This window comes from Pipistrellus hanaki (genome assembly GCF_964339955.1).
Source record: "Pipistrellus hanaki genome assembly, chromosome: 2".
In the NCBI taxonomy this organism is placed as follows: Eukaryota; Metazoa; Chordata; class Mammalia; order Chiroptera; family Vespertilionidae; genus Pipistrellus; species Pipistrellus hanaki.
Genome location: NC_140504.1, coordinates 40,023,229 through 40,051,183, shown reverse-complemented (window position 1 = coordinate 40,051,183; position 27,955 = coordinate 40,023,229). Strand labels below are relative to the sequence as shown.

The 27,955-nt window shown below is 38.8% G+C and overlaps 1 protein-coding gene across 4 annotated transcripts in view; it reads right to left on the bottom strand.

The window, feature by feature from the left end:
* MAP3K13 (mitogen-activated protein kinase kinase kinase 13) overlaps nucleotides 1–27,955 on the bottom strand; it is a 141,068-nt gene that overhangs the window by 37,490 nt on the left and 75,623 nt on the right. For all 4 annotated transcript variants that reach the window (XM_084872532.1, XM_084872533.1, XM_084872535.1 and 1 more), the window contains one exon: nucleotides 4,059–4,618. In XM_084872532.1, coding sequence (XP_084728658.1) covers nucleotides 4,059–4,533 — 475 coding nt within the window. In that variant the 5' untranslated portion in view covers nucleotides 4,534–4,618. The remainder of the gene's footprint in view (nucleotides 1–4,058; nucleotides 4,619–27,955) is intronic.

Genomic DNA, 27,955 nt, shown 5'->3' with positions numbered 1-27,955 from the left:
CTGCCCAAAAGGATTTAGTTTGTTTTTGCTGACAGCAACAATGTATGTTCCTTTTATAACAACTTTGCCAGCCACGAATATTGCCAATTATTTTTGGTGCTAACTTAATTAGATATAAAATACTGTTTTATGTTTGTACTACTTTAATTGTCAGCAATGTGGAATATTTTCTTTACATTTGCTTACTATGCACATCTATTTTGTATGAGTTGTCAAATTTATCCTTTGTCTATTTATCTAATTTGGTTTGTAGTTCTCATAAATTTGAAGGAACTTCCTCTCTATTTCTTTGAAAACATGAAGATAATTTTTTTTAAAAAAAGCCCTTTTCTTCTAATTTTATTATTTTTTTGAACAACATATTTTTGTGGTTGCCTGAAATTTTCTTTGTAATGTCTTCTACTGGCTATTCTATCCTCTAAGAGTTGATCTATAGTTGCTTTTTAGAAACTAACCTTTACATCCATCTGGAGTTTAAGTAACTCTTTTTATATCATTTTATAATGCTTACATTGTAATTTATTATATTTTAAATAAATAATGCCTATTATTAATGTTTTTTCTTTTCTTTTTAAAAAATCCTCACATAAGGATGTTTTTATTGATTTTAGAGGAAGGGGGTTGGGGAGAGAGAGAGAGAGAGAAACATCAATGTGAGAAACATCAATTAGTTGCCTCCCATATGTGCCCCTACTGAAGATTAAACTGTGTCCTGACCAGGAATTGAACAGTGCAACTGTTCTGGTGTATGGGATGACATTCAACCAACTGAGCCACTTGGCCAGGGTTTATTACTATGTATTTTTATAAAATGAGAAATAAATAAATTGTCACTCAAATACCAAAAGTTGAGGATATTATAACAAGGAATAAAGTATTCATCTACCATCCGTAGCTCATGCCTGTGCTATTCAGCCAAGTGTTAATTAATATAGAAAAATAAAGGAGATAGCATTGGTATTCAAGAACACAGAGTGCAAAATAAAATAATATTTCAACTACCTTCGCATCAATCTTTTTGCTAGAACTGATTACCAAAAGTAAAATGGATGGGGTGATTTAGTCCTCTTGTCCTGTCCCAAAGTCCCTGTCAATATCTAGTAAGAAGGCAAGAGACAGTAGAATAGCAGGGGGAAAAAACTCAAACAGCAATCAGAATGTGAAAAATAGGGGGCCTAGATCATTGATGAACAAGATCACTATCCTCATAATAATGGAAATTGTCTGTGCTCCCTCCAGGGTTAGCCCCAGACTTTCCACTGCTTTTACTTCTGTCCCTGATACTCTTCCCAGCTTTCATCTTCTCTCTGATACATCACTATGGCTACTATCTTAATTCCAATATCCACCAGGATTCTTAAGACAGAGAAAAAGCCACATGCCCACCCACTTTAATGCCTAAATTCTCCTTTGTTTATTCAGATATGCCTATGACAATACTCGCTTTGAGACTGGGAATTATTTGGAAAGAAAAGATTTCAATGACATAGTGCTACCTTATTTGGACCTCACCACCAATGAACTAAATGGCAGATGAGGGCAACATTACGTTTTTTAAAAAATCTAGTGAAATTTCCTCATACGTACCAACCACAGGGACACATCTGTTACACGAGCTATCCCTTGGTTGACTGTAATCCTGGATTAAAGATAATCTCCCTGATCCCAGGCTGACAAGGAAGAAACGCTTAGTTTCTGGCTAGCCAATCTCCTTCATGGCAACACCAGCCCCCAATAGGATACCTTATCATCTGCTGAAGAGTTAGGCAGCTGCTGTGTCCTTGTAAGCTTAAACTGACCAGGCCTGTTTCTTACTTATTCCAGCAATAATCCTTTCTGAAAGTCACATTATCAACCGGAAGACAAATTAAATACAAGTTTATAGAACAATAAAAAAATTCAAAGGCTCCCTTTCACCAACACAGAATGTGACTTTTATATCTTTTATACGTTTACCCTTCAATGTTGCGTTTGGATCCTGAGACCTTCAATTTACCACCAAAATAATTATGAGACTTGACAAGTTAAGACCCTAAAAACCAAACATAGTTCACAGCATAAGCGGATATCTGTAGGTTTTATGTCTATTCAAAGAGGGAACTTAAAAAAAATAATTTAACTTATCTAAGGGTTATTATCTCTAGATTGTGGGATAACAGGCCATTTTTATTTTCCTCTTTGTGCTTATCTTTATTACCAATTGAAAAAAAAAAAAAAAGACTGTTTAACATAGGAGTTCCCAGCTTTTGTATGACAGGAATGCTTTTTTAATTTCCTTGAAAATTTAAGATCACGGGTGTGTGTGTGTGTGTGTGTGTGTGTGTGTGTGTGTGTAGGAGGTGAAGGTGGAATGTGCAGAGTATGGGAATATGTATGAAAAAGAGAGAGACACAGACAGACACACAAAATCCAGGTATTGACAAAGAATTTCTGCATGGAGCTTGAATGGAGGCTGACAAGTCCTGAAAAGTATTCCTGGAATTGACAGATCTACCAGTAGATTTCAATATAGAAGGAGAGGTTGGTATGGTTTAGGATGAGTATTGCACAAATAGGAGAAACAGAATGCATGAGAAAAGTGGTTGATGGCGACTAATCGACTGGCTGTTGTGGAAAAGCTGTCAATAGTCCTGATGAAAGAGAAGAATATATTTGAAGGGAGGGCCACAGAGTCCAACATTCATTATAAAAGAAATAAAACAGAATCTTATTTCTGGTCCATATTTTTCCCTTCTAAAATTTTAAATGAGAGATCTCATAACAACTGACTCATTTACACAAGGCTACAAAGATGTGTATCAAAAGCCTTAAAAGCAACAAACCCTTTGAACCCAATCATTCCTCTTCTAGGAATTTATCCTAAGGAGTAATCAAAGATATGTGCAAAAATTAAGTAATAGGCAGATGTTCATTGCAGTGTGACTTATAATCACCAAAAATAGCAAACAAATTGCCAAGTAATAGAGGGTTGCTTAAATAAATATTGGCATGTTCACATGATTTAATATTATGCAGCCATTAAAAATGATGCTGACAACATATATTTGATGATATGAAAAAAGTTCACCTTATGAAGTAAAAAACAGTATGACTCTATTTGCTTTTAAGGCACACATACACACACAAAAGGACTAACGTAATATATACCATAAACATTAATGGTGATTAATTGCAGGATACTGGGATCACAGATTATTTTAACTTTTTTTTTTTTTTTTGGCGGGGGGGCGGGTGGGGGGGGACTTACCTGTATGTCCCAAATTTTCTACATATGTTACATTTGATATCAGAAATATAATGTTCTTTTCAAGAACATAAATGAAGTTATAAAGAACTCTAGGGCCATGTGTTCTCTTTACTTCAGAACCATCATGCTGGAATTAGAATACAGGAATATATGTGCTACACAGTGATGGGAGTTAAAATTTCACTTTTTAAAAAGCTGGGGTACCTAGAAATAATGACGTATCTCAAGAATGGTTAGATATTTTATCTTTCCTCAAACTTTGGGCTTCCTATACCTTGACTGAAAGAAATAAATTCCTTTTATGACACCCTCAGGCAGGCTTGCAATCATCAGGGGCAGTACCATGTGGCTTCCATCTGGTTTGGGATCAGTCCGGGGACATCAGACTTTTTGATTGGCCATCAATAAAAAATTTTAAAAATGCAAATATTATGTGGTTTATTTATAAATTAGATATCTGCACTTTGTTAAAATACCAAAGCTATATGAAAACACATGTGAAAATAGAAAGTTAAAATGATGAGATGAAAGGAACAGAAACTCTAACATTTTCTTCTTTATCGCACCATGGATTGTCTTATCTGTACTCTACTTTGGACACCATTGGATTGGACAACGACAAAAGATGGGCTTCGACCAAAAATATCCAACCGAATGTGAATCTGTTCCATTCAGAAGATCTATGGGAAACTGATGTGGGTATTCACTAGGCACTAGTTCTTTAATTTACCCACAGGCCAAAGGTTATGCAGTTAATAATGATGGTGTCTTTACACAAGAAATACCTTCCAGGTCTATTATGATAGCTTACCTTGCTGCTGTAATTTGTAATCAGTGGAATACGCCTTCCCAATGATATTCCACACAGGCCTTAAGCATCCAAATAGTCCTTCAAGAAACCCACCACTGCCGTGGCCCGACCTGCTGAACTGGATCTTGATGTCTTCTGTTCCACTCATGCTCTCTCCATCTACAGGGTTGCTGTTCCCCTGAGACACGGCCATTTCCGATTCATCTTGTTCCCTTAGCTGAAGAACGCTGTTCTCAAACTGGTCCCTGGAATCCTCACTCACACTTGTCAACACTGTGGTGGCGATGGGGCTGCTCATGCCCTCCGTTAGCTCCGTTTGCACCACCCCCGTGTCCTGCTGGTCCTTAAGGAGCTTGGGAGAAGGGTGGCTCCCCTCGGGTGGGAGTTCATCTTGCAGTCCATTGAAAGTTTTGTTTTCACTCAAGGGTAAGTGTGGGGAGGAGGAGCAGCTCAGGTGCTCCTGAGGGCCGGCCATCGTGCCATGAGTGTGCCTGAGGCCCTGAGATGACACTCAGAGGATTATCTAAATGGAGTTCTGATGTGAGAGAGGGATCCAAAACCTGGGGGGACAGGAAGAGGACATGAGATCACCCTTACTGCAGTCATCCACTCTACACTTCTGCTCAGAGTAATAAAAACACTGAAACAATGAGGTTAGTTCAACAGTGGTGCTTAGCCACATGGTGGAATATTGTGTAGCAATTAAAAATCATGCTGAAGAAGAGCATTTACTCACATGAGAACATTCATGACATATGAATATAAAAACACATTAGAACAATATATTCAACATAAACTGTTTTTAAATATATTTAAAAGGATACATAAACTCATATACAAGAAAAAAGACTGAAAGAATATATCCAAAGAATTATCAATAGTTAATTCCAGGTGGTTAGATTGAGGGGGTGATGGTTGGTTATATTGTCAAGTTTTTTGAGATATTCCAAGCATTCTGTATTAATACAGTATCTTGCTATAGACCCAGTGTTTGTGTCCCTCCCAAATTTATATGTTGAAACCCAATCCCCATAGTGTTGATGTTTGGTGGTGGGGTCATAAGGGTGAAGTCCCCATGAATGGGATTAGCGGCCTTATAATAGAGACCCTAAAGAGTATCTCCGGTCTTTTCTGTCCTGTGAGGACACAGTGAGGAGATGACTGTCTATGAACCAGGAAACAGGCAGTGAAGATGAGGTGGTAGGTTTCAGAGGCAGAGTTGGTAAGATCTAGTGATTAAACATAGGGGTGGGTAAGGAAAAGGGAGAGGAATAACTTTTAGATAACTTACATGGATAATGGATAGATGGATATGTCATTAACTGAGATACGAAACATCAAAAGAAAAGGAGATTTAGAAAGAAGGTAATTAACTCAGTTATAGACATAGAGGTTTTAACAACTTTTGTGTATGTCATGCACTGAACCAGGCTTTTATTTTTGTTATCTGATTTTAAAAAGACACTTTGTAGAAAAGGATTTGAAGAGAGGTAAAGATGGGTGCTCCTTTAGCTCAGGGGAAGAAGTATCAGAATAATACATGGGTGAACCCTAGTTAAATTAAAGGTGCATTTATTAAATATGTGGTAAGAGCTGTGCTGCAATGGGCTAGGTTCTGTGGATACAGAACATTACTTGTTGCCATTACTACTTTTAATGCTGATTCAGACAAAGAGCTTTATAGTTTACTAGTGGCCCAGTGCACAAAATTCATATACATTAAAAGGGGTTTAATTAGAGGAAATAATTTAATATTGCTATTTGCCCTTTCTCTATAATAGAAGTGTCAGAGATGGAAAAAAATTAGTAAAATGTATATGAAAACCTTTCTCCTGTTAGAGTCTGGGGTGCAGCTTCAGGTCCCCCAGCCCGGGTGGAGGAAGGGGGCACCTTGAGGTCCCCTGGCCTGGCACCAGGGTGTGGGGGCGGGGGAGTGTGGCCTGAGGTCCCCTGTCAAGCCCCACCAGGCAGGGGGAGCAGCCTCAGGTCCCCTGCTCCTGCCCAGCGGTAACCAGCCTCAGGTCCTTGCTGATTCCTCATTAAGGCTCATTATGGAACTTGGCCTCTGCTGTGGGCACAGCCATCTTGTTACGGTTTGATGGTCAATTTGCATATTTCCTCTTTATTAGATAAGATAGAGCCTTGTTTACATAATTCAGTCATGTGCTCTCCAGGGGGAAAAAACCCAACAACCCAATTTGTAGGGTTTATAATTTCCCTGGGATAAATACTTCCACTATGGCAGATCTTAATCTAATAACATTTTAACAACCTGCTTGCAAAGTTACTCAATATTGGACAACTGGCCCTTACAAATTGATGTATAAACCAGCTCCATCACTAATAGTCCTGGTAAGAGTGCCTTGTCATTTTACGGAGAAGTTAAAAACTTTTCTAAGGTCATATGTGGAATAAGAGGCAGAGCAAGAATTAAAATCTAACTAAAATTTAGATTCCTTTTTAATAACACGATGGCCCTTAGTTTCTTAGAGTGTTTCACAGTGAAAAAATACTGTTGCCCCTAATCTTGATCTAAACATTTGTCCCCTGTGTAAGGAAGAGAAAACATGGTATCGTTGTCCCCGTTTTTCAAAGGACACTAAGGCCTAGAGACAGGTATATGCTAAAGGTCACAGGGCAGGATTGAATACCAGGTTATTTATTTATTTATTTTTTTTTTAAAATATATTTTATTGATATTTTACAGACAGGAAGAGAGAGGGATAGAGAGTTAGAAACATCGATGAGAGAGAATCATCGATCAGCTGCCTCCTGCACACCCCCTACCGGGGATGTGCCCGCAACCAAGGCACATGCCCCTGACCGGAATCGAACTCGGGACTTTTCAGTCCGAAGGCCAATGCTCTATCCACTGAACCAAACCGGTCTCGGCGAATGCCAGGTTATTTTTCCTTATCCCCAAACTCTCTCCTGTACCATTCAGTCTCTGTAAGATGCAGAACACAGTTCCTTCCTTTCAGAGCTGGCAAACTAGTCAAGGAGTTAATAATTACATCCAGGGAATCACCTTCTGACTGTTCCCCAGACATGACAAATGAGCTGTGAAAAGAAAAACAATAGTGGGGGCAGGAGTAGTGAACTTTGGCTGAAGGAGAGAGGTAGGACTTGAGATGAAACTTTGATAGGAAGATGTGTTTCAGACAGACAGAAGAAAGGAAGGCAGGGAGGAAAAATAAAGACCAGGGCATGGAAGGGGTTGATAAGTTAAATTTTAGGGCATGGAGAAATTTTGGAGCTGGGCACACTGCCTGGGAATATGAGGTTGGGGAAAAAAGAGAAAAAGAAAAGCTGGATTCATGTGTTGCAGCAATAGCTGTTGGCTTGAATGGACCCCCATTCTCCTCACCCCATCCTCCCCACTTTGTTCCCTTTGTGCTCATATCAATGTTTTGACATCACTGATCCCCGCACTTTGCTTTCTTGCTCATCTCCTGCTGCAATCTTGGGCTGTCTCTTGCCTTTGGCCTCTCCAACCTTGTTCTGCCTGATCTCTTTGAAGACTGCTGACTTCAGAGTCTCTGGCTAGCCACTGCCTCCGCCGTTCCTTCCAGTCTGCCTCTGCCGCTGGGACTTGTGGTTATCCCATACAGAACAGGGCGTCCCTTATGCTATTGGCTCACATTAGACTTGAGGACAGTGCATAATGTATATGTGATCTTCAGCCAAACACCTATTTGTGCAATTTGTTCTTTGAATCAAACTATGTGACTTTATATTAATTCTTAGTAAATTTCTATTCTGTCACTTTTTATCCTGAGTTTCTCTCTGATGACATCATATTGGAATGAACTCACACACAAAAAGTTAGAAAAACATTTAAAATATATATATATATATATTATTGATTTTTTTACAGAGAGGAAGGGAGAGGGAGAGAGAGAGAGTTACAAACACCGATGAAAGAGAAACATCGATCAGCTGCCTCCTGCACACCTCCTGAGGATGTGCCCGCAACTCAGGTACATGCCCTTGACCGGAATCGAACCTGGGAACTTTCAGTCCACAGGCCGACGCTCTATCCACTTAGCCAAACCAGTTAGGGCATGTGTTTGTTTTGTAATCTCTTCCCTTTTCCAAGAGGTTAAGGGTGCCTGTGAAGCGGACCTGTTGCCACTGGCACTGGGAACGAGTACAGAGGAGACCTTCAGCATGGGCATCACATGCAATTTGATATTTAAGAGATCAAGGAATAACAGGACTTCAAGGAATACAGTCCAACCCGCTGGCTTTTTACATATGAGAAGCAAATCTCAGAGAAAGTGCTGACTTGCTCAACACAACCAATTAGTGGCAGAGCTGGGATGCGACCTCTTCCTCATCCCAATTAGTGTGGTCAAAGAAGCTTGTTCCAAGTCCACTGTCCTCGAACAAAGGCAGAGAAATGAGAGACACAGAACAAAGGGAAGGAATCATCGCCATGACTGTATTCCAGTATGATCAGCGCTGACTCTACATTTAAGAACAGTGTAGGAGGATAAAAATGTCTAAATTTTACCTGTGATTGTGTGCACACCTACAAACAGCCACTGCACAGTGATGAAGCTGGTAAGTAGAAACTGAGGGAATGCAAGCAGCCCCACTATCTCTGCCTCTGTCTTCGTCCTCTCAATCCCACTCTCCCTGACCAGATTCTGCTCAGGTATCCTCCTGGGAACTGACTGGATCTTCTTTTAAAACAATTTTTATTTTTATTTTTATTTTTTATTGATTTCAGAGAGGGAGAGGGAGAGATAGAAACATCAATGATGGGAATCATCGGTTGACTGCTCCTACATGCTCCCGACGGGGATCAAGCCTGTAACCCACCCAGGCATGTGCCCCCAACCAGGAATCCAACCGTGACCTCCTGGTTCGTAGGTTGATGCTCAACCACTGAGTCACACTGGCTGGGCATGACTGAATATTTTAATTCATGAGAAGTCAAAGTTAGCTTTTATTAGAAGGGGATAGAAAGGAAAGGAGATGATATATATATATATATATATATAGATAGATAGATAGATAGATAGATAGATAGATATAGGTATATAGATATATATAAAATATTTTTATTGATTTTTTACAGAGAGGAAGGGAGAGGGATAGAGAGTTAGAAACATCAATGAGAGAGAATCATCGATCAGCTGCCTCCTGCGCACCCCCTACTGGAGATGTGCCCACAACCAAGGTACATGCCCCTGACCATAATCGAACCTGGGACCTTTCAGTCTGCAGACCGACGCTCTATCCACTGAGCCAAACCGGTTTTGGCAGGAGGTGATATTTTTAAACACTGAGAGTTAGATGGAAAAAGATAAGGAAGAGCAGAGGAGTGGAGGGCGAGGTGGGCAGAGCTGCGGGGGAGGTGATGTGGCTGCCACCTTCACAAGGGCTCCTGAACCTGCCAGGAGCTCAAGAGGGGCTTCTGCATCTGCCCTCCAGGCATGCTCCTCTGACTCGTGAGTTTCTCAGCACCAAGAGGAGGAAGCGGTTTGTGCAAAATGAGTAGGCAAGAGTTGGAGACAGCAGCAGCTGTGCATTTGCCAGGGCCCTGCCAAATTCTGGAAATTACCTTGGCTTTGTGCCAAGATGCATCCAGCCCAGAGAAAAAGAGGAATGGAAGAGGCAACGTGGCCATATGGCCTTCAAATTCTTGTGTTTATTATATAACACAGATTTCCCCATGTTGCTAATAGAGGATAATTTTATAATAGATCACATTCTGAGTTTTATATCATAAACATGAGTAAATGAAAGAATTTGGGGAAATATGCCCCATAGATAAAATTTTCAGTGTGACTAAAATTGAATAAAATTTTAATTTAAGCACGTAAATTAAATATTGCTGAGATTTCTTGATTGATTGTGAGAATTTCCCAAGCTGTCTTCTCTTTATTTGGGATTTTCTTGCCTTAAATTAAACAGTCCTGCTACCCTAACCTCTTGGTCATTTTTCTAAAGTACATAGAGTAGTATTTTGAGCATAAGAGACTTCTGCTATTAGGGCATCATTTCCATCTTAAAATTGGGATTAAGTTACTTGTTCACAGTAATAACACAAAATGGTCTTCCCAGGATAGAGATCTATCACCAAGATCTTGCTTGGTATTTTGAAAAAAGCATTAGATAGCTTTTTAATGGAATTGAAATTCTAAATATGTTATTTAAAATCAGATCAAAAGAGTGGCCAACGATCGTGCTTTTATCCCTAACCTGCTCTCATAACTATGAACCAACTAAAAGTTCTATTTGAGAGGATAATTATAACCTCCCATCAACCAAACCCACTCACCTACCTCATCTCATCTTTACAACATTTCACTAAAAAACCATGCATTCAAAAAATACTGATTCAGTACTTACCATATGTCTATATTTTTGGTCAAGATTCTGAATGTTTAGTAATACTGAAGTATGCTAGAGCCAGCAAAAAATAAAAATTATAAAAAGAAAAATTCTCCATATTGATGGATTACCTTCTGCTTACTAATACTTATAAATACAACCGTAATTGAAGTTAAAATATGTTTAAAATGTAGGCTTTAAAATGAATAAAGATACTTATTTTTCAGTCATAATTATAAACTTATCAAGAAGTAGAAATTTGTGAGATTTCATATATAACTTAAGTCAAAGTCTAAACATATTTCTTGACCAAAAAATTGATTTCTCTATAACCTCTATAAATTTATAATAAATAATAAACAGATGGGGAAAAAGTAAGCTTGAACTATGAATATTCAAAACAGAGTTTATGTTTGCATTATAAACAACTGTAAACCTACTTTTGCCCCATCCAGTACACTATTTTTAGTGTTAATATTCCAGAACAGAATCAACATTTCCTGACCTATCTTTGACTTATGAAAAAGAAAATCAGGAACTAAATAAATTCACTTAAAATGTCTTAAAAATAAGATACAGATCTATTGCCTTTAAACATACAAATACTAATGAATGTAAAAATAATTATTTTAGTATCATAAGAAAACAGAAAAATTGGTTTAAATAGCCCAGTGATTATTACTGTTGTTCTTTTAAATTGTCTCTATTTTCCTAAATTTCTATTAATAGCATGCATTACTTGTTTAATCAGTAATTTTCAAACCAGATCTTTATTGCTTTAAACACATAGACTAATGAGCCAATTTACCTATATTTGCATATATGACAAATTATATGAGATGTTAAGGACATTGTCAGGAAATCTATTTGTCAGTATGTGCTGAGGCTTGCAAACAGATTGAATAATAATTATAAATTCAAAATGAAAATAAATGAATAAAAAACAGATAACAATGAGGAAACAAAAGTTGATGACTCCTGTTTTGTTTTTACCTTTTCTACTAGTAAAGTTTGTGTTCAAGTGGGAAAAGTTAAAATAATTGTGACTGAAAGAACAAACTCAAGACAGATGAAGAGATAGGGCATATCTAAGTGTTTTGATTATTTCCAAGTTCTAAGGTCCAGATGTAGTACATGCTAAGGCACTAAAAAACTTGTATTTAGAATCACAAAAACAACCTTTGGTAAAGAATTATCTTTAGAAACTGACATCTATTCATGGAAAAAGGAGAAGAAAGAGACATACCCTAATTTTTTTTTAAAAGGGAAGATTAGCCTATCTAATAAAAGAGCAATATGCAATTTAACCATCACTCTGCTACACCCACAAGTCACACCCACCAGCCAATCGGGAGCAATATGCAAATAAACCCAACCAAGATGGCTACGGCCACAGAGAGCAGGAGGGAGGCTTGGGTTTTGCTGGCAATGGAGGAAGCCAAGCTTTCCGCCTACCCTTGCCAGCCCAGGCCTCCACTCAAGGCTACAAAGTTTCAATGATAGAAGATACATAAACCCTAACAGAAATGGTGACAGCCACTGAGCCGGAAAGAGCAGGAGGCTAGGGTTGCCCCCGGCAAAGGAGGAAGCCAAGCTTTCTGTACACTCTGGCCAGACCAAGCCTCTGCTTAAAGCTACTGTGTTTCCCCGAAAATAAGACATCCTCCGAAAATGAGATCTACTTACAGTTTTCCTTCTGAGTGAAATATAAGGCATCCCCCCGAAAACAAGGCCCCCCTAGGCTAAACATGAGAGATTTGGTCCACTGATTCTGAAAGAAATGAAGTCACAAGAAATTCAGGAATTGGATTGTTATGATGATGTTCCAGAAGATGATGACATGATTGTCATTAAAGAAATGAGTAAATTCTGATACTGTAGGATTCACAGTTTGTCTGGTTTGTGTTGACAACTACCGTACTACTGTACCGTATACATGTAATAAATTTCCTTTATTTTCATTTAACAATAAATGTGTACTGTATTCTTCTTCATGGAAAAATAAGACATCCCCTGAAAATAAGACTTAGTGCATCTTTGGGAGCAAAAATTAATATAAGACACTGTCTTATTTTCGGGGAAACAGGGTACAAAATTTCAATTATAGAAGATACATAAGTCCCAACAAAAATGGCTGCCACCACAGAGCAAGCAGAAGGTTTGGCTCTGCTCCAGGCTACAAAGTTTCAATTGTAGAAGATAAATATATCCCAGATACCAGGGCCTTCACTTGAGTCGCCAGAGGGTGTGGCCAACTTGCAAACCACCACAGGTCCCTTGCCCAGGCAGCCCCATGCCCCAAGGGAACCCCCACCCTGATCCGGGACACCCTTCAGGGCAAACCAGCTGGCCCCCAACCATGCACCAGGCCTCTATCCTACTAATCCTATCTAATAAAAGAGTAATATGCAGATTGACCACCACTCCAACACACAAGATGGCTGCCCCCATGTGGACATAAGATGGCCACCATAAGATGGCCAGCAAGGGAAGGCAGTTGGGAGGGACCAGGCCTGCAAGGGAGGGCAGTTGGGGGCAATCAAGCCGGCAGGGGAAGGCAGTTGGGAGAGACCCAGGCCGATAGGAGAGGGCAGTTGGGGCAAACAGGCTGGTAGGGGAGCAGTTAGGCATTAATCAGGCTGGCAGGGGAGTGGTTAGGGGGTGATCAGGCTGGCAGGCAGAAGTGGTTAGGGACAATCAGGAAGGCAGGCAGGTGAGCAGTTGGAAGCTAGCATCCTGGATTATGAGAGGGATGTCCGACCACTTGTTTAGGGATGGGATGGGGCCTAAACTGGCGATCAGACATTCCTCGAGGGGTCCTGGATTGGAGAGGGTGCAGGCTGGGCTGAGGGACACCTCCCCTGTCCATGCACGAATTTTATGCACTGGGCCTCTAGTAGAATATATAGAACTAGGAACTTGAGTGGGTCCCTAATACAAGCATAAAGTATATACCCTGTTTCCCCGAAAATAAGACAGTGTCTTATATTAATTTTTTCTCCCAAAGTTGCACTAGGTCTTATTTTCAGGGGATGTCTTATCTTTCCATGCGCTAGGTCTTATTTTCGGAGGATGTCTTATTTTTGGGGAAACACGGTAGTAAGCACTCTGTAAATGCTAATCCCTTTTCTTCATTTCCTTTCCCGTTACTTTGTGCCTTTTCCCTCTCTTTTTGGAAATGTATGACTCCCCTTAAGACAAACAGTCCAGGAGAGTCATGTTCAAAATGACAATCAAAATTATTTAAAATTAAAATTATGTTTAAAAATCTGGGCTATACCATAAACTTTAATATTGTTTCCCAGTCAATCAATTCAGAAATTTCTATATACTTCATCATTTAGAGAACAATATTGTGAGGGCCTAAGAGGGGAAGCACTGAAGGAAGATAGACCTGGATTCCAATATTAGCCATTAACTCTCTCTAAGTCTCAATTTCATTATCTAAAATTGGCAACAATAACAGAATCCACCTCAAAGAATAGATTTGATAATTACACGAGAGAAAGCATATATAACATACTTACAAAATACACAGTGAATCCTTAGAACTTATTAGCTGCATGCCTTCTATTTTTCAAGAGAAATAACTAATTTTTATTAGCTTATAGAAGTAGGATCCAAGTATGACTTATCTCTGTATCTTGTCCATCTTCTTTTTCTTACTATCTGGCCTCAGCACCTAGTACAGGACCTGATATAATATGATAGGAGGAGAACTTTATAGGCACGCATGCACACACACACAGCAATGGAATAAGTAATATATTAATAACAATAGCTAACATTTACTGGGATTATTGCCACTCAATGCTCTAAACACTTTTCCTGTATTAACTTCTCTAATTCTCACATCAATCCTGATAATAATTGATAAAGAAATTGGGACACAAAGTTTAAATAACTGACCTACAACTACTAAGTGGTAAAGACAGGGTTTGAACCCAGTTCCACTTCAGTTCCAAAGCCTCAGCCTGAATACAGGTTCCAGCAGGACCCTTAGTCACAAGACCCTAATATCAATATTATAATGAACTTCCACTTAATTAAGAAGGGCCTAAGGCAGAGAAATATGGACTAGACTCACCTCTTATCTTGAACTTTGGTTCTATATTTAGGATGAAAGGTAAAAATTCTTAGCAACAAATAAAAATAAGTGGAAAATTCTAAACTATGCCACTTTCTGCGGGTTTTCTTTATTTTAACATTAAAGCTCTATATCTGCACTGTCCAATATGGTAGCTTCAAGCCATATGTGGCTATTTAACTTAAAATTAAATTAAGTAAAAAAGTCAGTTCCTCAGTTGCACTAGTCTATTTCAAGTGCTCAGTAGCCCAGTGTGGCTAGTGGCAACCATATTGGACAGTGCAAAATACAACCTTTCCATCAGCACAGAGAGTTCTATTGGACAGTGGTGCTCTGAATGATTTATTCATATTAACAGATTTTGTTGTTTTGAGGATTAATAAAAACTGTGGCTTCCCTTTGTACATGGGGATTTGCCAAATGTGTAGAACTCCATTACTTGCTTTAAAATTGCAGGTCTGCTATCAAATTTTTGGAATATCTATAGATGAAATGACTTAAGTATAGCTCATCCTAAATGATTGGCTTGTCAGAACCAAATTAAAGCAGAGATTTAATATATATATATATATATATATATATATATATATATATTATTGATTTCAGAGAGGAATGGAGAAGGAGAGAAAGATAAAACATCAATGATTAGAGAGAATTATTAATTGGCTCCCTCCTGAACCCCCCCTAATGGGGACCAAGTCTAAATTCAGAATTGACATTTGTCCTGGTAATCGAACTGTGATCTCCTGGTTCATAGTTTGATGCTCAACTACTGAGCCACACCAGTGGGCAAAGCAGAGATTTTTAAAATAGTGTTTTCCAAGAGGCCGTACCCAGGTATCTAAAACCATCTGAAGAGCCAAGGAATTATTTTCAAATACTTAAGTAGTTTTAACATTCACTTGTGGGAAATTTTAAAATAGCAATTGGATTATTGCTATTCTCATAATTACTCTTTCTTGAAGTTCTTAATCACAGTACTAATTTAGGTGAAAGGCAAAAAAACTTGGGAAGGCGAATGGAGGGAAGAATAAGTAAACAGAAGTATCAAATCAGCAATAGATCTTGTTACTTCCCAGAGAAGATTGTATTACAGATAACCAGGATAAAAGCTCCAGGAGGAGCGAGGATCTATATACTCTGGATCCAATGCCTAATTTTAATAATGAAATAATTAAAACCATATTAGTGAAAGATCCCATTACTTTAGACTTTTACATTTCTTCTTAACATTGTTTTTGCTCACAGAAGCAATCAGAAGTTTTAATTTTTTAAGGTAATGATTCAATCAAGATGATATCCTAGCAAATGTGTAATGAACATTTTGAGCTTTACCAAAAGGAAATTGGCAAAGATCAATCATTTTTCACCTGTCTCTTGTCACTGTTTTGAAATGTAAATTTGACTTTGTGCTAGAGAGTAATCCACGCCCATTACTTAATTATTCATTGGTATATTTTCCACTTATACTCCCAATATATAGCTGAAATTTGCAGATTACTAAAGGATCCTTGATAAGTCCCATCTTCTAAGATGAGGATGACTAGGAAGAACATCAATTAATATTAAATATTTATTCTAAGTGTTAAAAAATTATAAATGTACAAGACAATTCTAATGGAAAAAATAAAAGTAGAATAACAAACTATTTACGATAAAAAACAGTATGTAGTGCCTCAATAAAACGATTAATATTACATAGGATAGAATTTAAAGACATATTTAGCTGCCTCCCATCAAAATTATAATTTATTTATTTTAGTTTATTTCAGAGAGAGAAAGGAGAGTGAGAGACAGAAACATCAAATATGAGAGAGTAGCATTGGTGAGCTGCCTCCTGTATACCCCCTATTGGGGATCAAGCCCTTAACCCAGGCATGTGCCCTGACCTGTAATCAAACCATGACCTCCAGGTTCATGGGTCAATGCTCAACCACTGAGTAACACCAGATGCACCAGAAATTATAATTTTAACTCACTACATGCACACATGTTTTCAATACACATGTTCCTAAAAAGTTGCATAGAGATCATATTTTTTAAAAAAGTTAACATTTCAAAATTTCCAGTAGAAGTGACTATTTGAAGTAACACTGACAAATCTGTCTGCAAAATCCTTGTAAATGCTAATAAGTTTTTATTATTGTACTTTTAGTTAATTTGAATTTTCTTCTATCTCAATGTAAAGCCACTAGTCAACTCATTAGCCATCACTTTTCATAGCTCTTGGTAAATCTGCTTGAGTAATTAATGTGTTTTTATAATTTGTCCTGGACCTGAAAACCAGATCACCAAGCTTGTTCAAGAGTTGTGTACAAAGGCTTGAAGACTCCTCCTCTGAGTGAACTGTGAGGGTTGGATATGGGTCTACGGCAGTGTGAGAATATTTCTCCCCCTAATAAGTTCTAAATAACTGGTTCTAAATAACTATTTATAAATTTATATAAATTATGTCTAGCTGTTTTTAAAAGAATAACATGAGTTATAGTCACAACATTGTAAAATGAGGATAAGAAGAGACAACTCTACATGAAGAACTATGAAATGACAGTGGTCCATTTAGCTTGGCATGCTACCTCTGGTAATAGCTTTGGAGGGGATGTCATTGTTTTCTGTAACTTCTGCTTCCAAAAGGAATGGCTGTACCATAAACATCACTTGCTTCTCTTCACAATCCACTAAAGAATCTTATTCATGTGCTGAACTTATTTTTTTATATTAAACCTCAATACCTTTATGTTATCACTAACATTTAATATTGTAGATGATCTCTACAACACATATGTTTCTCGCACTAGAAGAGAAGCTTAGAACTATCTTAGTGTAGTTTTTCTCAATACCTAGCATGGAATCTGAAATTAATAAAGGTCCTATGAATTAATAAACTAAGGTTAAAAAATGCCTTTTCAAAATTTAAAAGTATCTGATGTTCTTAAAGTCTAGAACTCCAGAGTTTGTACACAATGATTTTATAAATATCAACTTTTTTCTTTAACACTGATGGGTCTTCAAAGCTCCAGGCTGCATTCCTAAGGCACAATGATTTTATGAATATCAACTTTTTATAAATACACATTCCTTGAATAATTTCAATTGTTCTTGCTGATCCATCTGCAACTTCATCTTTCCCAGAATTTTGCTCTGAATATCACTGCTCCTTGGTGGTAGATTAGAGAGAGGAAACTTTTCTATTTCATTGCTAGACCCCTTCTGATGTTGCCCAACACATTAGTGAGTTGGCCACAAACAGCACACTGAGCAAATGTCATCAGTGAATAACCCACCATTATGTCAAATTTCCTCCCAGAATTGTAATGAACCAGACCGTAATGAAGGCCAAGATAGTGTAAACAGTTATTTCCCCATGTTGATTACATTATGTTATGATGTGTTGAAATGGGAAAAAATCTGGGATTTCAAGTCAGAAAGATCTCATTGAATCCTGGCTCTGCAACTTACCAGCTGTGAAGTCTTCAACAAGTTACATAAATACATTTGTACACTGGAGATAATATAAAACTCTCTTTTGGGGGTTGTTGTAGATTCAGATCAAACTAACAGGCATTTAATTGAGTGTTTACTATAAATAAGACCTGAAATCTTCAAATGGTTTCTCTCGGTTGCCTTGGCATCTGAAATCAGTTTGATTTCAACCGCAAAATTGGAAGAGTTCACTCTATACTCACGTTTTCTGATTTATTTTCTAAAACTGTTAAATAAGATTTCTAGTTAAACATGGTAGATTGAACATAGGCATTTTATCTGTCCCCCCCCCCCCCCAACCACATTCCACTAAGATGAAAGCAAGGCAAATGAGAAAAAAAGATACAGCAATATGAATGAATTCCAAAAGCACAATGCTAAGAGAAAAAAAGCCAAATACAAAAAGTTACATATGGTAGGAATCTATTTACATGAAATCTATTTATAGAAAAGACAAAACCACGAGAACAAGAAATAGTGCAATAGTTAACAGGGGCAAGGTAGTGGGAGAGGGAACTGACAGCTTTTCTCCTTCCACACCAATGTCCAATATGAGATCTGCAAATTGCCATTTGGAAGGAAAAGTCCCCAAGCCACAGTAGAATGGCCAGAACAGGCTACTTCAATGCCAGCAGGGTTCCCAGGATACTAATACTTTTCCTGACACTTTTACCAAGATGCTGTTGATAAAGATGAAGCTCATTTAGTTGAATAAGTTGTGGCAAGCATTGTTAAAACTTCTATACAGTTAAAACTTTTCATTTATGTATACATTAGAATTAACTTTGTATTTAGAACACCAATCAGAGCTGCCTACGGGTGTGTCTAAATAGAGACTAATAAATATAAGTCTAGAGAATAAAATGAGGTAAGAGTTTATGACAGTCAAGATTACATGTAACTTAGAATCTAAATGCTATCCCTAGAGTTTCATACCCCAGAACCAAGTTGAGTTAAAGGCTAAGATAGAGATCCAGGGTCTGCTGGTGGGAAATGGTTAAGGAAAGAGACATTAGTTATATCCTGAGGATTCACAGATAAACACAAAATCGGCTCATGATTTTTGCCCCACACTTATTGAGGCAAATGTAAGTGTCCTTCTCATAAACTCTGTAGTGTTTCTATTATCCTTTTATGATTTTCTTTCCTTTTCAGGCATGCTTTCAATATTATTTTTCTACCCTTATTTTACTGGATACACATTTATGGGAGCACATCTCTTCTGGGATGATCCACCCCATTCTATAATTTCCAACTTTCACATGATGGATTTTTCCACAGAGAGCCCCCCCCCCCTTTTTTTTTACTTGCTCCCCATAAAAGCCAGTAGATTCACTAGTGAGAATGGGTTTTGAAATGGGGCATCCATCCAACCTCACTAATCTGACATGACTTGAGCACTAAAATTTAAAATATGAAAATAAATCATTACATACCTATGAGGAATCACAGAGTCCTACCTAGTCTACTAAACGATCTTCTCATACTCACTAAAACGGCAACAGGACTAGGATGGACCACCAATTGTACCAGCGACTTAGAAATTAACCTTTGACAATCCAGGTTTTGGAATTAGTGGCTTTTTCCTTTGGCCTAATGTACCTAACCCCATGGGACAAATTAAAGGCATGACTGGCTATGGTCACAGAGAAGCTCAAGAAAAGTCTACTTCTTGACCCCAATAGATTAAGATTCTGGTTTATTCTCTTTTTCACTGTCTCCTTACTCACACAGCCTAGGCAGAATAAAAGAAAAGACTAAACTTTCTCAATAGCTGGCATTTAGTTTCAGAGTCAAAGTGGTAGAATAAAAATGTATTTAGCATACTCCTACCATGTTACTGGCTTTATTTCAAAACTGCTCTTGACATGGCATTATACTTTAATTAAGGGAAGGTGCTACAAAAAAGAAAAGTTGAGAACTAAATTGCTGGCTAGGGATGGCTAAATTGAGAGTCAAATGGTACCCTTAAGCTTCCTGTTTTTCTGACTTCAAAATGTTCTGGGTAATGTTCCCTGACTAATCTGAGGCCCTTCCATCTTTTTTGTCTTTCCTACTACTCTTTCACCCAGGATCAAACATTAGACAACTCTGGGGGCCTCATTCTTAGGAAAAACTTGGCTTTTATTACCTCTCTCTTCCACAAATAATTCTCAAAGTCAAAACAATTTCCAACAAGATCAACTGATGGTAACTAGTTATTTCATTTTAGGGAATTATAACTAAGTGGTTTAAATGTACCAGATAACTAGAGTAGATCTTCCAATTCCCTCACTGTCAAGGTCTAAATATTTGTGTCTCCTCCAAAGTCATAGATTGAAATCCTAATGCTTAAAGGTAGTAATATGTGGGGCCTTTGATAGGTACGGGGATCATGAGGATGGAGCCCCTATAAATGGGGTTAGTGCCCTATAAAAGAGGCTCTGGAGAGAGCCCTTGCCCTTCCACTGTGCACAATGAGAAGCCTGTGATCCAGAAGAGGGCCTCGTCCAATCACCTAGCACCCGCATCTTAGACTTCCAGCTTCCAGAACTGTGAGCAATAAATTTCTGTTGTTTATAAGTTACCCAGTCTGTGGTATTTTGTTATTGCAGCCTAAATGGACAAAGACACTCCCTCAGTAAACATGCACTGAGCATGTGCCACACATCCTGTAACAATGCTGTGGAGGATGGAATAGAGACAGGAGACAGTCCTAAGCTCAAGGAGCACACAACAGATAGTCACCTGAACAGTAACTGTAATGCAGTGTAGAATTTAATAAACCTTTAAGAGCTTCACGAGCCATGGCACAGCAGAGAGGGTAATAACCAACTATGATTGAGAATATCAGGGGGAAACTTCATAGAGGAAGAGACATTCGAGCAACAAAGTGGGACCTTGAAGGAAGAGCAGAAGTCATACCAGTGGAGAAAGGGTGGAAGACGGGAGAGTGAAGCGTTGTATTTGGAAGAGGGCATTTATTTTTATAAAAAAGGAAGTTAAAAAGAAAAGAATGGAGAGCGAGACAAAAATGGCATTTTCCAGAAATAGTAAGCAGCCTTGAATAGTTGGAACATCAGGTGTGTGAAGAGCAGTGATAAGCACAGCTCTAAGTATAGGGCAGTGTCACGTCACGAAAGGTTTTGAATGCTGGGCTAACAAGTCTCTTCTTTGAGCAGAAGGATTTGGCTTCATAAAAACTATTACTCATTACTTATGCAATGATCAGGAAACTTTTATTCAAGACCACAGTAAGTGGAATGAGCAGAATATATAGTTTCTGAAATCATGATGTTACATTAAATAATACATATAGACCTCATTAGCAAAATAGCATTGTTTGGGGCATAAAATTGAGGCAGAGTTTCCCTTAAGTCATTAATCGGCACAAACACATTCTTCAATAACAATTCTAGAAGTCTAACAGTATCCAGGAAGGAATAAACCTGCTGGCCTTTAGCAAAAAGGGGCATGCCACAGGAAACAGTCAATGTACTGAGATATATGCCAGTGAGAACATTATCTAAGGGATTATGACAATTTTGTATATTGTCAATAGGACTAGCTACAAAATTTGCAAGGCTAGCACAAAATAAAAACATAAGACACCATGTTTAAGAGCAATTAAGAATGGTAAGGTAGCGGCAGCAGAGCATTAAAACGAGCACAGGACCCTTGCAGTGGCACAGGTTACACCCTCTAAACTGGCTTGACTGCTAGCTTTAATTTTTTTGTTGTTGTTGTTAATCCTCATTGAAAGACATTTTTCCATTGATTTTTAGAGAGGGGGAGGAGGGGAGAAAGAGTGACAGAGAGAGAAACATTGATGTGAGAGAGACATATTGATTAGTTGCCTCCTGCACATACCCCAAACGGGGCTGGGGAACTACAACTGAGGTATGTGTCCCTGACCAGAATTGAACCCAGGATCCTTCAATCTGCTGGCTGTATTCACTGAACCAGACAGGCTAGGGGCCAGCTCTAACTTTTTAAAAAAAATATATATATATTTTATTGATATTTTACAGAGAGGAAGGAAGAGAGATAGAGAGCTAGAAACATCAATGAGAGAGAAACATCGACCAGCTGCTCTCCAGCTCTAACTTTTAATGGCAAACCACCTGGTTTCTACAGCCTGATATGTATAAATCAGTTCTCACATGCAAGTGTGAATTTTGGCACCAATCTACCCCCAGAATTATTCCATCCCACCAGTGTGCTTCCTTTCTGCCTTGCTAGCAATGGTAATTAGAAGAGATTCCTTCTTAGAGAAGTGCTAAATCCTTAAATTCTGTTCTTACAATGCCGTTCTGCCACTGAAAATTCAGGCTCCCTCTCCTTAATCTTTTGTATTTGAAATCTCCCCTCTTCATAATGTCTTCACTATTAGGAGGTAAGGCAATATGTTCTCATCCACATCCAGTATTTAATCTTAAATTGAGGCATTATTTGGGCTGCTATTTTATGCTGAATCTAAGTATAGCTACTATGGCTGCTGCTAATATTGATGTCACAGATACTGTGCAATTTTATAGTCCTGAAAATGGATCAGTGGATGACCCATTACTATCTGATTTCCTTGTTCTATATATTTTAGCCCTAGTGCTTAACCTATGAATATTTCCCCCAAAGGAATAGCAAAGGAAGGAGGAGGGATAAAACCCCACTTAGGTTGTACGATTTTGTTACCTGTTAATACGGTTGGTAAGAAAAAACTGGTAATGACTTTTTTTAATATATATTTTATTTATTTTTTACAGAGAGGAAGGGAGAGAGATAGAGAGCTAGAAACGTTGATGAGAGAGAAACATCGACTAGCTGCCTCTTGCACACCCCCTACCCGGGATGTACCCGCAACCAAGGTACATGCCCTTGACCGGAATCGAACCCGGGACCTTTCAGTCCGCAGACGGATGCTCTACCACTGAGCCAAACCAGTTTCGGCTGGTAATGACTTTTTTAAAAGAAGATTTAAAACAATCACTTAATTACAGTTCCTATGTTATTTATGCATTTAATTTATGCATTTAATTTATATCTCCCCTGACTTTCAATCGATAAATTGACATTAAACTTATCTATATCAATAAATTGGCTATCCTATATAATAAAGGGGTGATACGCAAATAGACCAAATGGCAGAACAACCAACCAAAGCATAATATGCTAATGGTATGCTAAAGCTGCTCAACTGCTCGCTATGATGTGCACTGACCACCAGGGGGCAAATGCTCCAACAAGTAGGTTAGCTTGCCCTGGGGTCTGGCTTATCCGGATTGAGTGAGATGGATCAGACATGCCCTAGAGCCCTCTTGCAGTCCCTCCCCTGCCCAACTGTGCACTGGTGGGTTCTTCAGCCTGTGCCTTCTTACAATCCCGGACCCTTCGGGGGATGTCAGAGAGCCGGTTTCAGCCCGATCCCACAGGCCACTCCCCTTGGGAGGGCGTCAGACACAGGGCTCATGGCTGGTGAGTGCTACTGTGGCAGCACGAGCCTCGCCCAATCAAGACTGATTAGGTGCCAGCCCATAGCAGGCACAGTAGGGCTGGGAAGAGCAGGAGCAGCAGGTAGGAGATGCAGGTGCATTGGACTGCGGGTTTCGGCCTGATCCCTGCAGGCCACCCAGAGGGAACCCAGCTGTGCACGAATTCGTGCACCAGGCCTCTAGTCTTAATAAAATCATAGAGAGAAGACACCATGCCTTTTGAATGGATTATTAGTACATAATAAATGGAAAGCTGTGAACCCAACTCAACCAATTGATATGTGTAGTATGCCAAGCCTCGCGCTTCATGCGATATTACAAAGATATAAGTTTTCACATCAGTGTACTGTCGTTGCTGAAGAACTTCAGGCAAGACCTTCTTGTGGCTTTGAACCAGGATTTGGTTCAGAGTGCAAAGTGGGGTTAATTTGCTCAGACTTCAATTTCAGAGCAGCAGCAGATCCAATCAGAAACTCTCAGCTGGTCATAATGAAAATTATGACTTTTTAAAATATTTTATTTTATTCTTTATTGATTAAGGTATTACAAATGTGTCTTTATCCCTCCATTGTCCCCCCAAACCCCTACTCATGCCCTCACCCCTTGGTGTCTGTATCCATTGGTTATGCTTATATGCATGCATACAAGTCCTTTGGTTGATCTCTCCTAGGTCACTTCTGTTTGCCTTAGCTGAACAGGAATCAATCCAGTCTGCTAACAATTTTCAAAGTACTACATACACGTAGCTGAGGTTTGGCACACGGTTTGTGTTTTTCCCCATTTTGCCTTTTTATTTCTGCTTTGAGAAGGCTGTGTACCACTATCCTGTGAATATGAGGAGAGAAATATTTTGTTTTGTTTTTTTACAAGAAGAAGACATCTCTAGAACCTCAAGACATTTTGCCTCTTGAGCCACAGCATTAGCAAATGCAGTTCAGCCAGAGGGGAACTGAACAGCAGCTGAGTCAGTCTCATAATTTACACTGGGGAAAGCCCTTGGAGTTCAGAGGCACGTTGCCCAGCTGGAGAAACACAGCTAATCTCTGCTAATGATGTTCCTCCCTCTCTCTCCTATCAGGGTTGGGCTTTCCACACATGCACACATAATTATATATGCACGCTCGGTGTCCAGTGAAGCCAAACAACACAGCACCCAGGATTAAATTACACAGTAAGACTTCTTGGCGTCATCTGGCCTCCACATCCTGTCTAATGAACGCTGTCCAGGGTTCACATTGGGGAGCTGTTAAAGACCTTATGAATTAAAAAACACAGCTTCCTACTAAAATTCAAAAGTAATAATATAATGGTTTTATTTGAGACTGAGTCTAATAAGCTCAATGTCTTACATTTATTTTAATAAATACATATTGGGAGGCAGACACCTGGACTTTGTCCTCAAAATGACTTGAGACTGTTGACAAAAATGCACACAGTATAATAGGTAAACAGGAGAAGAGAAAATCAGAATAAAATGTCAAACAAAACAGAAAAGCCCTAGGTAAAAACCAGCAGGCAAAAACAATCCTATTGTATGCTAATGACTATTAAAGATGGTCCACAAATTTGGACCAGAACTTTGTGTAGATAAAAAATCAATTAGCTAATTATTCACAAAATATAAAAACATGCCAATTGTCTGGGAAAAGCAGTTCGTGCTGATTTGTACAAAATGGTAAAATAGCTCAGCAATACCCTCATAGCAAATACAGTCTTGTCTTTTGCGGGAGAGTTTTAGAGTACCTCTCCTTACAGGGTCAGATTCCCAAATATTCCAGAAAAGCAACACTTACAGGAAGAGGTTCTAAGTAAAATATAGCTCTTTGCAAAATTATGATTTATCCAGAAGGGCATGGACTACATCTCCTTTGGGAAATCTTCCTTGACCATTATTTATCACATTCAAACTTTCATTAAAAAAAAAAAAAAAAAAAAAATGAGTAGCTAAGAATGATAAGTTGTATTGGCAGGAACCTCGTGTACAAATACTGTGGGTTTTCATGTAAGAGGTCGATCCATAAGCTTTAGCAATCAACCAAGAAGAATAAAGAGCTGACACCCTCCTGTGAAAATTCTCCTTTGAAAATTCAGTAATCTTTCCAGAACTTGTACCTCAAAACCTCATTTCCACACAAAGGCAGGCCAAGAAAAATAAGCCTATGTGATTATTTATTTTTTATTATAGCGCGTCATGTTCTTCACATTCTGATGAAATAACTTTTTTTCCCCCAAGTGAAAGTGTTTTTATACAAAGCCCTTTGCAAATGCATCGTTTATTTTAAAAAGAAAGAAGCAATTTAATAGTTAATACCTCTGCCACTTTACTGAAGTAAATAGGGAGTGGTGGGGTAGCCAGTCACCATCTGGGCTGTAAATTAGAATCCTGCTGCCTGGTAATGGGTGGAGGGCCGGTCCACGAAGCTCCCCGAGGAGAACCCATCTATCAGTGCAGCCGTCCATAGAGGGACTGCAGAGCAGGGCAGCTCCGAGCCCAGACAAGGGCTCTGCTGCCAGATTTTCAAGGGAGCTCTCAGGCACCCCTGTACTCTGCCCCATCTAAAGCCCTTGTTGGATTTCTGAATTCAGGAAGTTTTAGAGAAAATTCTCACACTTTAAATATTGGCAATTAGAGGGGACTTTATGATCCGGGCAAAAAATAACACAAACAAACAAACAAATAAACAAACAAACAAAACAAATAATAGATTCAAAGCTGCTTCATCTATTTTTAATGTTTTGAAAAGTGGTGAAAGGTGACATTACTTATCATAACATGAACTCTGAGAAGGTAACCTAGCAGGAAGCTATGTGACTGGGTGTGCATGTGCTTGTATGAAATTGCACAGACCCAAACAGAACCCTGGTGGCCGATTACTCTCCTCCGCTTCTCACTGCAAGCTAAGGGCTTAGCTGCTTTGGGCTACTAGTACTTCCTCCAAATACGATCATTGCAAAGAGGGCACAGACAGGTAAAAAGAAGACAGGAGGCAGGAGTGATCCTAATAAGGAAAACAGTGCAGAAAACCAAGTGTATAAAGATAATCAGAAAATTATAAGTGAAAGAAAAATGTAGTTAGGATACTTTTTGAGGTCTTACAGTAAGCCTCAATGGGTGCCTGGGATTATTCTTAGGAAATACAAGTTAGAAAAGCTAAAACAACTGTTTGATTGATTGATTTAGTATGCTGCCTAAAGTTTAGGCTTGACACATCGTCTTAGATATTCAAGGACTTTTATAAACATTCTCATATCAGTTCTCATCACAGCCATCTGGAAAAAGCACCTATCCAATGTGTCACCGAAATTACAAAACTACACCTAAAAACTCCCTCTTTTTTTTTTTTTTTTTTTTGAGGAAGATGGTCGCTTATCAGATAATCTTTATTCAGCTCATTCACTGATTCAATTCATGCTTCATTCATCTCCTAGGGTGCTGGCTCTGCGTTAAGCATAAGGACGGTGCAGAGATGAACAATACAGTGGACCTCTGCTCTGGAGGAGCTCACAACCTATATGAGGAGAAACATACAAATAAAAGACTACTATGCAGAACCAGAAGCTCTGTATGGGAGATGGGTCTACATTTTTGAAGTCCGCAAAAGGGGAAATTGCTGTCTGGGATGAATGGAAAAGCAGTATAAGGAAGAGGAAGACCACGTGAAAGAAATCACGTGGTTATCTGGGAAGACGGAAACATGTCAGTAGGGCTGGTAAGAAGTGATAAGGGAGTTAAAAGATGGGGCTAGAAAGGTAGGTTAGAGGACTTTCTTTTCCCTTATGGGCAGAGAAATATGGAGAGGGGAAGGGAAGGGACATGTTAGATTGGAAAGATGATTCCACAGACAATAGATGGATGGAGGGTGGAAAAAAGCTGCTACACAGAGAATAGAAAGAAGCTGAGAGATGTTTAGAAGACAGAATTGATAGACCGGACGTGACGGCGAGGAAGGATTTTCCAGTGGAGATGATGAGATGCTACCACTAATCAAAGCAGAAGAGGCGGCGGCTAGGGACCTGCAGGGAGGAGGTAGCCAGTTAGGGCTTACAGTGTCACATACTCTCCGACAGGCCAGGCTGTTTGAAGTAGCTAAGAAAGGAAGTAGCGAAACTGAAACTGGGAAAAGGACTATTTATTGTTGAAGAGACACATACAAGGGGAAAGTTTCACATAATTATCATATTCCCATCGGGAGAGTTATAAATTTTATGGACTCACTATTCTTGGGTTGGTGATGAATATTATTCTTTTCTTAAGGGTTATTTCCTCATTTTTGTCTCGTTTACAACACCCCTGAATCTACCACCAAGCTCCTTACCCTCCCCCACACCACATGCCTTCACACATGAACAATGTCCTCCAATCCTTTCTTCAACCCTACAGTGTTCCTTTCTTCAAAGCCCTCTGTCTTCCATGAGCTAAGTGTTGATTCTTCTAAAAAAACAATCAGTAATGGCTAAAGGATGCCACAGAGAACACAGATAGCAAACTACTTCTACCATTTAAAGCCACATCC